The sequence below is a fragment of the Lutjanus erythropterus genome, chromosome 5, assembly GCF_056507025.1.
Source record: "Lutjanus erythropterus isolate fLutEry1 chromosome 5, fLutEry1.hap2, whole genome shotgun sequence".
In the NCBI taxonomy this organism is placed as follows: Eukaryota; Metazoa; Chordata; class Actinopteri; order Lutjaniformes; family Lutjanidae; genus Lutjanus; species Lutjanus erythropterus.
In genome coordinates, this window is record NC_139321.1 from 37,118,170 (window position 1) to 37,130,392 (window position 12,223).

General features: G+C 38.8%; 1 protein-coding gene across 1 annotated transcript in view; it reads right to left on the reverse strand.

The window, feature by feature from the left end:
• The window catches only part of pcgf3 (polycomb group ring finger 3), a 96,004-nt gene that overhangs the window by 44,317 nt on the left and 39,464 nt on the right, over window positions 1-12,223 (reverse strand). Inside the window, exon 2 of the mRNA XM_084719774.1 lies at window positions 8,942-9,051. Within this exon, the coding sequence (XP_084575900.1) occupies window positions 8,942-8,956 (15 nt within the window). The 5' untranslated portion in view covers window positions 8,957-9,051. The remainder of the gene's footprint in view (window positions 1-8,941; window positions 9,052-12,223) is intronic.

Genomic DNA, 12,223 nt, shown 5'->3' on the forward strand with positions numbered 1-12,223 from the left:
TTGGTTTCAGCAACCAAAAGACTGATGCTAGTTTCCAGCTTGTAACAGCTTTTAAAAGTCTGTGTTGAACTCTGCAAACAAAAATAAAAGAATTAAAAACCCTCTCATATATGCTCTCATATACTGAAAAACACTAATCAAGAGCCACTTTGAAAGATTAAGCATACACCTTCTTTATTCAATTATTTTTAGTCAGTAAGCTGTCTCGTGTCTTTTCTGACGTTCTTTTTGGAAGAAACCCTGAAAGCTCTCAGCTTCAGCCTGTTACTTAAACTGGGAGGCAGGCTCTCCTGCAGGTATGGAGCCGATTCTTCACCAAGAGGTTTTAGGTCCACTTATCAGTCCCACTTGTCTGTGGGCAAAACTTAGTGCCACTTCCTGCTCACTCATTGTGTTCTGCTCTACGACTATTAATAAATAGCTGATGTGTAAGATGCATAAAATCACAGGTGCACAAATAAAGGAAGTTGAACATGTTTCTGAAAACAAAGAGTGGCAAAGAGAGCAGACAACAACATGGACAGAAGAGATATAAAAGAACTCTTGAATCCTTCATGGTTTTAAACTCCCGCTGAGCTTAATTCAGCCTTCATAACAAGAAAATCCATTATGGTTAAGTTCTTCTTTTGTACAAGAAACAAGCACATATAATGTGATCGATGGCCCAGTCAGATCATTAGCAAATGCAACTTCACAACTGTAATTTCATTCCAACAGGTGCCTTGAGTAGGCAAGACGAGCAAAAGCAGCAGCAATTTATAACAACTGCATGTCCAAGAATGAGCACAGCAGTGTACATAGTAAGTTGGAGCCTTTAGCCTTTAGATGCATCAAGCCATTTCCCCCCGCCCCCTCCTCCTCAGACTCAAGGACGCTCAGGCACACCGCAGGAGCAGAAGATGAGTGCTACATTATAGTTTGACAATAACAAGCAACAAACATTGCACATTGATCAGCTGTTTATAACTGTCAACTGTCTGTCAATGTAAAGTTAAGTTTGCTATCCTGAAAAAAGCATGCCGCTCTAAAAACACACATTCCAGAGTTGAAGTTGAGTGACTTCCTGCCTTCTGCCTACCAAACTCCTTTAATTAAATGCTCAATTTGATTATTGAACATATTATGAACATCTACTCCCTCTAAATGATGATTTCTTACAACACATAAGACACTAACTCAGTTGGTTAACATTTAGCATAGATTTGAAATCTAAACATGAAATGAAATGTAAAAATGTCAGTGTACGCCACCTGGCATGAAAAGGCAATGGTTGATATCTGTACCTTCTGATGCAATGCGACATTTCCAAACTTATTTCATTATAGTTGCTGCTTGAAGGTGTTTCACCTCTCATCTGAGAGGCTTCTTCAGTTCTAGCTGACAAGTGGGGAGTTCCAGGTACTTAACCTCTGGTGGGGTCGGTAACACCTTGAGTGTCATGCAAGTCGACTCCCTCCGCGGTCGTTGGGGTCACCCAAGTCAAAGTGTAAATGGATGTTAACAACTTGCAAGTTGTTGACCCAAACAGTCATCACGTGGGTCATTAGGGGTCACATGAGTTGAGGCGTGAATGGGTGCTAATCTGCCCTGGGGGTGAGCTCAAGAGGCGGCTGATAGCTGGTGACACAGACCACCCCCTCTGTTATGTCATAGTCATTCCACATTGGAAAAGGTGGCTACTTTCACTCCTCTTTCAAATCATCAGTCATCTCTAACTGTCCTCAACTGAGTGTCCGTTGTCCTTAAGTTGCTGCTGCTACAGTGTGATTGTGTGCATGAGTCTGTTTGTTGCATTATTTCTAACATTTGAGTGAGTTTCACATTTGTGTGATCAATCATTAAACCCCTTCAAGCATTGTAGTATTTTTTTATTTTTAAATGAAGACATGTGAATGCATTTCTTGTTGTGTCTGCACTGTGGATATTATTAACATTATAACCAATGCACAGCAGGATGCAAGTATACCATTAGCTTACAAGTTTTGTTTCATTTTTGCAACAGAAATATCATCACAAATCCAATTCCTTTAATACACGTATGCACAGTTAACTAGCACAGGCTAAATGCACTGCATTGTCCTTGTGGCTGCACTTCGGATATTATTAATTCCAGTGTCATTTCAAGGTTTATTTCTGACACTGTCACACGCATTTCATCTGAAATATTATTATCAACAAACAGTTGTCTTATTGTGCACATGGAATAAATGTACTTCTTGAAGTTTTTGCATTTCACCTTTGCATGTGAGCTATTTTATTTAAAGATAAACTACAATTCTATCAAATCTGCTGTGTGCTGCATCTGCTATCATCATCATTATTATTATTATTATTATTATTATTATTATTATTATTATTATTATTATTATTATTATTATCATTATATTATATCTGAAAAAAAGGAATTTCCTTATAAAGACAGAGCAGGGGTTCCCAGACTAGGCTCACTATAAATCACAATCATTATCACCAACCCTATTCTGTCTCTTGTTGTTCCAGTTTTCAAAAAAACCCCATACAACCCACTCAACCCACTAAAAGTCCCTAGATCCCAGTTTGAAAACCACTGCAATAGCGTTCAAATGCACACAGCAGGCAGTACTAATCCAATCCCTCCAAATACCTAGAATAATGTTTCTCGGTACAGGAAGATAAGCCAGTTTCAGGAGATGATTCACCACTAAAACCATTAAATAAAAGCCACTGCCAGTACATGACCACCAGTAATATTCCCATTGCCACAACATGGAACACTTTGCTGGAAATCACTGCAGTATTTTATGTCAGCTAGCTGGGCCTGGATGTTTTCTACGCCTCGTTTTATTGTACCCAAGGAGTTAGTCAGCAATCACTCTTCTTTCCTGTCCAACACAGTTACTGTATCTCCTGTGTTTCATCTTCTTTATGTTTCTTTTTAAAGAAAACTTTTAAGAGTTTTGTGCAGCACGAGCAGCCTGTTTGATGGTACTTTTCCAACACCTCTGTGATGTTACTGTAGTCAGAGAGACACTGTCAGGTATCGGCTCACTGTAACACTTCAGACAGACATCTCACTGGCAGAAATTGCTCTGCTTATAGCTAATTTTAAACCCCAGCGAAGACAGTGAGTGAACTAAGATCCCCTGTACTGCACCGAGTCTTCACTTCAACATGTACCTGCACGATCACAGTGAGACAGGCAGAGACGGGGGGCTCACAGCTGCTAATTCATGCTTTAAAACATTCGCATGAGAACAATGTCGTAAGCAGTGATTTGTAATACAGAAGCAAAGTGTGTTGAGTAACTGAGTGACTAGTGTGTGGTTTCATGCTGTGTGTAACATCATCAACAAGTCAGTGGGAGTCCTCTCTGTTCTCACAGAGCTGAGTAAACACGATTCTCAGCTGGGGCAGATTTGTCTCTGTGTGTCCTCAGTTCAATTACTGTCAATGAGATTTTATTTTACTAATGATTTACACACCCTGATTTATCACACAGTGCCCCAAAAGTGGCCTCAACAAAAACTCAACATAGTTAAATGCACACACCTTGAAATATTCATGCTACTTTAATTTGACCGACTCATAAGCAGACCACAAGTCCACCAATGACTGAAAAATAATAAAAGAAATGGTGAAAATGACACTGTCAACCTGGTGTGTAATTTCCACTAGGAACAGGTCATCAAAATCCCACCTCCCTGGGTTTTGCCTCCCAGGCTACACAAGGCCTCCCTCTCCGTCCAGTGCTCCCCCTACCATCGACTTTAAAAAAAAATCTGACTATGTAATTTATGTTATTTATGAGCACTGTTTCAGGTCAGCACAATGTGAGGGTCTTTACCTCTCCTTTGCTCTCGCTGTTCCACTGAGGACAGGACTTTATAAATCAAAAGATTGTGTTTTGCATTGGAAATAGGAACCCTTTACAGAAAAGATAAATAAAATATGCTTCAATGATTCTGTGTTAACGTTTCTTGATATTTCTTTGATATTATAATATCAAAATTAAATACTTGTGTAAAAATGCACTTAGATAAAAATAAAATGTAGTACTCTGAAAGGCTTTTTACACAGCATATTATTAGCCCTGGGCTATCTTTAACGTGGGCTAAAAGTTAACCACAGGCTAACTTAGTACCCGGGGCTAAATGATTCATGCTGCACCTCTTCTGGCCCTGGTTACATGTCTATACACCAACTGATGTGAACATTTTGGAATGTGCCCTGACTTCTCCTTTCGTTTAGCCCTGTTACACACTTTCTGGCCCTGGGTTTGGTCAATTTTTGGGGGATAACCCCACAAACTGAGGGCTGGCCCTGCTCTGGAGCAGGAATATTCCAGGACTGTGCCAGTGTGAAAGCTTTCTTAGCCTGGAGTTAACAGCCCCATAAGGCTGGGGCTAAGTACAGTGAGAAAAGTCCTTGAATGTTGCTGCATTACATTTTGGAAAAAATAATAATAGTGAGTGGATACCGAATTTGTATTTGGGTGTATCCCTACTGCATACACAACATGGAGCAGCGAAACAGAGGAGAGAAGAAGAAGAGGAGGTGAAGATAATGTGACTTGTTAGGTTACTGTAAGTGCTATAACAATAAACTAAGTATATGGATGTTAATATTAACTGCAGTGGCTGGTGTAAGTTTATCATAAAAGTTCAGTGAGGACACTTGATGAAATGGCTGCTGTTTGATGTGTTTTGCTATCAGTTTTTTTCAGTGAAGCTTGCACAAACACACACACACACACACACACACACACACACACACACACACACACACACACACACACACACACACACACACACACACACACACACACACACACACACACACACACACAGTGTGATGAAATGTAAAGAGGAAAATGAGAAATATTGTGTAGTGGAAATAGATAATCGATTAAATATGTTTGAAGATCTGATTAATAGGAATGAAGGAGTAAAAAAAGTTAAATGTAATTTTAATTGCTGGTTAACTAGTTGGTGGTAAAGGAAACAAAATTATCAATTAGAGCTTTAAGGAAAAGCCTCATATTTCTTTTTACACTATTTTACATTATAAACTAACAGTTTTATTTATAGATGTATTTAGTTTGATTTTTGATTTGTCTGATAATGTTTCATTACAGTATATTAGTTTCTGGGCTCCATCAATGTCTTCATATTATTTGTTTGTCTGACCAAGAGTCTAAAATGCCTAAAATATCAGAAGGTTCTTTATTGTCATTTATACTCGGGTACAATGAAATTATTAATGACTTTTTTTCCATGCATCAGAAAAAATACATAAATCAATATAGAACCAGACAAACAGCAGCGACAGCAGCTTTAAAATAGATGAATGGTTATGCGCATTGTGCAGATTCTTCACATTTTGCAGGTTATTTACAAGGAGGTAGCTGATAACATCTGAATAAACAGATACTAATGTGATATTGAAGTTTAGATGATATAAAGTAGACAAAACGAGATAATTCTCACATTTTGTGCACTGGTGCAGTCAGCTTAGGGGAAACAGTGCTGTCTGATGTCACAGAATGACATGTGGACACTAGTAGAGGTTTTAAAAAATACATGCCCTCCTCTATGTGTTTTTTGGGAAAAATATGACTGAATTTCTATTTTATTTTTCAGCTGAATATCTATAAATTTAATAAAAATTCAGTAGATCTAGCACACTGTTTTTATCTTATGTTAGTGTGGGTTGTTGTTAAAAGATGTGGATACAGTCTTATCTCTCAGAAACAGTGTAACAATAGAATTTCCACCACTTAGCTTTCAGCCAACCTAGCAGCAATAGTGAGAAAACTATAGACATATTACTTCAACTGAACTTTTGAACTTTTGAACAGAGTAGAGGTGCAGTAAAAACTAAACCACTACATGCTTCTATCTGGAAAAAGAAAATCAATCTTCCTGAAGTAATAGAAATAATTCTCATTTTATCCCACCTGACCTTGGAGTGAATGGAGTAAGTTAATATGAAAGCATAAATCCTCTACATGTGTCATGTCAATCGATGAACGGTAACTGATTTTATTTTAGCTCTTACAATCAAAACTAAATTGATGTGCACAGGCTAACTGACAGAATATTTTATTCTGTGGATCTATTCATCACCAGCAGGGATAACTTTTAAAATAGCAAACTCAAAGGGAATTTCTAAGCCGCATTTTTAAAAGAAGTTTTCTTTTGATGAAACTAGACAGCCCTCTGGTATCAGCTCAGCACAGAGAAACACCCCGTGGAGACTGTTGGGCTGTCGGCTTCCACTCGTGGTCTGACTGCCGGAGCTCTGCACCGGGCCTTTCCCTGAGTCACTTACATTAAAGTTATCTTTGAGTCAAACCAAACATTATATTTGATGTTTTTGTCAACACCACCGTCTCTGAACCTGACAGCTTCTGTCTCCACTGTCCGTCAAATCAGCGCTTTAACATATTAGCAAGCAGACTGGCTCACCTTCACTGGAAAATCCCACTGCTGCCCAGTTATATTTTGTGGTTAACAAACAGAACTTTAAACTAGAAACATTTGAATGAATACTTTGTGGCTCTACCGATAAATTTAAGAAAATGTGGCATCCCTACATGGTCTGGGTCTACACTGCGTCTAAGCTTTAAATCTCCTCTCATGCAACTCTCAGTCTTCTAGTCATTGCTATCGTTTTATTTATTTATTGCAGAGATGCAATGGTTCATCAGTTACTAAATGAATCATCAACTACTTTGATAATCAAATGATCAGTTTGAGTATTTTTATTTAAAAAAAAAAAGTAAAAATTCTCTGATTCCAGCTTCTTGAAAGGTGGAGTCAGTGGGACGTGTCGGAGCTGGTCCTAAAAGTATTAGGATGTTAAAGACCAACACTTTGGGTTGGTGAAACGTCCCAGCAAAATAATAAGGAAAAAAAGAAGAAATACAGGCAGAGTTGCAGGGTCTCTGCAGATACGGCCCCCAACCAAACTCTTCAAGTGGGTCATAAGTGATAATTAAAAGGGATTGTGATGTAATTTGACTCTATACCTTGTTTTATTTAGGAAAATTTAGCAGATTATACCTTTAAATGTGAATATTTTCTGGTGTCTTCACTGCTCTCTGACAGTAAATTGAATATCTTTGGATTGTGGGAAAAACAAAACATTTTGGGGAACAATGATCAACATTTTTCAAGATTTTCTGACATTTTAGTAGCAAACAACTATTAATTGATTAATCAAGAAAATGATCGACTGATTACTTGACAATAATCGTTATTTGCAGACCTAATTTATTGGATATACTGTATCAATGAATCCTCTCACACTGCATTCTTAAGCATCTTAATCCACCCCTTCTTTCTTGCGTGTTTTTGTTTTTTGACCTTTGTCAATCATTTATTCATTTTTTATCCCTCTTGCTGAATTTGTAAAACTCATAAATGTAACATATCTGTTAAACTTACTTATCTGAAAACCAATAAACACAATTTTAAAAAGAAATCCACTCTTGACCCAACATTTTTTTTTGTCCAGCTTCTTTACTTCTGCTACAAAATAATTACCTTTCCAATTTTGATTCATTTACCTTTAAAAAGGTGAACATATGCAACATGTAAAGGAGAAATCTGTAATATATTTACTTTAATAAATCTCAAAATGACCATGACATGTTATCAGAGCAGTACTCTCTAACACATTAATGCTCCAGCCGTGGTGACCTCTACTGAAATTTCTATTCTTGTCCATAACATGTTATTATTTGCCCGTTTCACATTAATTAGAGTTTAAATTAGTGCAGAATGTTTGCCGAATGAGTAAGAGTCTGTTTATGAGTCATAAGAAATCATTAATAATCTTTTGGAAGGAGCAGATGTTTTTAAGAGTTAAATTGAGCGACATGTTAATGGAGTCTGGCAGGCAGGAGGCAGCCAGAGTGTGTATTTTCGGAGCAGTGGGCTTTTGTTTTCAGGACAATGGCTTACCTTTACATCAACAGACAACTGACAGTTACTAACAGCTCATCAGCTTACAGTGGAGGACTCGTCATCGCTTGGTATTGTCAGATTACAATGTTGCACTCGGCTTGAGCTTCTGTAGTGTTCCTGCAACCTGCCTGAGCTTCCTGAAGTCTGGGGAGGAGGGAGCAGCGGGCAACAACCAGTTTCATCCATAGACATAGAATTTAACCTATTTAATCATCATTTCTGGACACCCAGTTGTTACATATTGTTCCTGTAAAACTGACTTTATTAGCATAATTGCTAGATTGCCAACTGCAGCAGCTCACCAACAGACTTTAAAAACAGGATAAAATTCAGTGAGGCGTAAACGCACAGTAACTGACTGATCAGGCTGACTGACTGGCAGACTGCAAGAGCAGACAGTCCAAATCATCAGATGTGAAATTACAGCCAGCTATAACTCAGATAATGGCTGGTTGTGCCTGGTGGGTTAAACACCAAGACAGCTGACATCCATCATTTAGAGGCTCAAACCTGATTTGAGATCCTCACTGACTGCTGAAGAGGTGAAAGCGTCTGGACACTAAGATGAATACGAAGAAGACAAAGACACTTGACGAACAGAGATGCTATAATCATTGTCTCTACAGATGGACAAGAAGCTCCAGTGTCCAACTGTGAGCTTTTTTTTTAGATTGATGATGGCGCACTGAGCACTACTTGAAGAATCACTTTACTAAAGCACTGATTATTAATAATCTACAAAAGAAGTAGTGCTTCAACACTAATCATCACAAAATATAATGGCATTAAATAAATTTTTTTTTAAATGTTGGTAAGCTGCAGCGTCATTAGGGAATTCACTGCTATTTTACTTCTAGGGGAAGTGCAACACAAAATACTTGTATTAAACTATGTCCATTTAATGTCTAAAATTGTAGGTATCATTTTCCATGTGTTTTTGAGACCGGTCAGTGTTTTCAGTACCGACAAAAAAACAAGAGTGAGGTTCTTACCCCTAATACCGCCATGCGTCGACTGTGGATGGTGCAGCAGCCACGTCTCTTCCTGCGGTTGTGTGGCCAACAGTGTTAGCTCCTCATCATGGAGAGCCTCTCATTGGAGCCTGTAACAGAGAAAGAATAAAAAAGTGACAAACCTGTTGAGAAGATTCATTCTGAAATCTCACTGGTGTCATTAAAATCAGAAAACTTAGGCTTAGAATTATCCAGAAACTATTTACCCGGAGGCTTTGGCAAGTTCAGCTTTCAAGATGGAGTTAACGTGTGTATTTGTTTTCTTTCCCGGAGCTGAGACGCAAAAATCAATACAGCTGGAAACAAGGAGAAACAGCCGGCCTGGCCCTGTGCAGAATCTTCCCATCAGCACTTCCAAAGCTCACCAATTAAAACATTACATCTAATCTGTTTCATCAGTAGCAAAACAGAAGTGAAACTGTCACACAAGGGTTGTGTACTGGACTATTTCTTGGCTGAGAGCAGTTGGCAGAAAAAACAGTGACTCCAAGACATTACTGGTCTTGGCCAAGAAATCTTATGTTATATAATAACCCATACAATAGTAATTGCCATTTTTACATTTCAGTTTTTGGACAAATGGAATAAAATAATATAATTCAAGTATTCATGGCCAATTCTTGCCAAGTTTTTGCACATGCTTAGGTCATGGCTGGCTACTTTTATTTCATTTCATTTAAGAAGGAAAGCAGCAGCACTTCAAATTAAATGGAAAAAAAGCTGTATACAGCAGATTTATTATTGCATTTTTTCAAGTCATCATGTTTTTGTTTTTTTTACAATCCCAATTCTGAAAATATCGAGATATTGTGTAAAACTTAATAAAAACAGAATGCAACAATTTGCAAATACTATGACGTGTATTCAACTGGATGCAGTGCAAAGACAAGACATTTACTGTTAAAACTGATTATCTATCTATCCATCTCTGATCTACATACACACTCATTCTGAATTTGATGCTTAGAACACATTTCAAAAAAGTTGGGATAAGGGCAACAAAAGACAGTGAAAGTTGTGTTAGAGCCACATATGCTGCCATCTTTTTCAGAGATATCCATGCTTGTTTCAACAAGACAATGCCAAAACACATTCTGCATATGTCACAACAGCGTGGTTCCGTAGTAAAATGTTCAGGTACCAGACTGACCCGCGTGCCAAACCAGACTTGTCTCCCACTGAAAATGTGTGGCGCATTATGAAGTGCAAATTACCACAACGGAGACCATGGACTGTTGAGCATCTTTAGTCGTATAACAAGCAAGAACATGTCTCCGTATTTTCCATTTTCCACACAGACATGAAGTGATCGGTCCTCTCACCTAATTCTCAGCAAGAAAGTTGACAAGAACATTCCCAACATGTTGGATTGTTCCTTTAATCAAAAGCTCTAAATTTGGTTTGTTTTCACTGAGCAACCAAAGAAAAGAAAGCTACCTACAGTGAGTCAAACTGCATTGGAAACTCAGAGGAATAAACGCTTCACTGTACCACCCACGCTGTTTGATTGACAAGCCAAATGCCACAGTTTGGCAGGAGGGATCAAACAAAAATAAAGCATGACCACTTTACCACACATGGTTAACACTGTACAGTGTTCCTGAAAGTTGTAGTCGTCCTCCACAGAGGGCAACAGATTTCTGTCCTCCAGCCAGGCAGCAGTGACTCGTGCTGCCATCACCGTGTGTGATTCATTGCTTAATTGTAGGAGTCCAACCACTCCAGTCACGATGGGAGAGGGAATGCCAGGCAGAACACCCACCTCCGTTTCATCCTCCTCCAAGCACACGTACAGTTTAAAATCTAGCCTTTAAAGTCTCCGGTGACAACGCTTAAGTCTGCCAGCCTGCCTCTGTCTGCTCATCAGACTGTGAAATTAGCCCAGTTAGTCGACAGAGATGAAATGTGGTGAGGGCTGCTGAGGACACACACTGTACCGCCGCCTATTAGAGAGTCGTCACGCGCTGGTGAGCTTCACACAGATGTTATCGTCACATGACGCCCAGCGACTCCTCAGTGATGTAATGTTTCATTTGAGCTTGGTGAGGCTGAGTTGAGGTCATGTTCACACCGAGGCACATTAGAAACAAACTCTGGTTTGCAAGACAACCGTGAGAACATAAACCATCTGTGTTAAAAACAAGCCCAAAATGTTTAGGGTTGTGTGTATAAAATGACAGATGTTACTGCTATCAAGCAGGTATTTGAGCTTGAAAAACATGCCAATGTAGCATCAAGGGCAGATGACCTACATATTATAGCCAAGAGTGTGTGGACAACCAACCTTGACACCCATGAGGTTGTTATATGTGTCACGGGCCTTTACATGCTACTGCAACAGCCTCCACTCCTCTACTTTCAGTCTTTCTACCAGATGTTGGACCTGGCTGCTGCAGGGATTTACTCCATTAGTGAGGTGATATTTGGTGATGATGAGGTCTGGCTCAGATTTGGTTTTCCAGTTCATCCCAAAGATGTCTGACGGGGTTGAGGTCAGGCCACACCAAACCGGGAAAAGCCTCTCTTAATGAAGCTTAATGGAACTGTTGACACAAAGTTGGAACAACACTGATCGTCTAATGTGTAATTTTAACCTGCAGGGGTTGCAACTACTGATTATGTCATTCAATATAGACTCCACTACAGATTTTGTTAGATTGTTTTGTCTGTAAAACATCAGAAAATGTTTTTTATATGCCTGTGGCCGAGGGTGACATATTCAAACTGCTTGTTTTATTCAACCATCAGTCTGAAACAGTCAGAAAAGCATCACTTTAGACAAGCTAGAACCATTGATTATGTGGCATTTTGCTCTGAAATAAAGTCAGATCACAGCTGCTCACAGACTGAAGGGAAAAGACAAAATATCAGTGGACTTCTTTATAAAACCACTTTTGCTGTTAACACCAGCAACAGCTGTTGCTAAATCATCATTTGGGATTAACATATTCAAGAAATCCACTTGAAACAGTAACCAAGAGGTAATCAACTTAAAGGGATAGTTCACCCAGAAATAAAATGCAGAATGAAGGTTGGGCTTCATTTTTTAGTCCACAAAACACTGCTGGAGTTTCACAGGAAAACAGCGTTGCAGAATCTCCTGAACAATGGAAGTGAATGGTGACCAGTTTTCAAATGTAAAATGAAACAACAGAATAAAAACAAAAAATTGCCTCCATACTACTTGTCTGGTGTAATTCAAGTCTCCTAAAGTCCAGCAGTGTTTTGCAGGCTACCAAAATAAACACAACCCTCAATCAG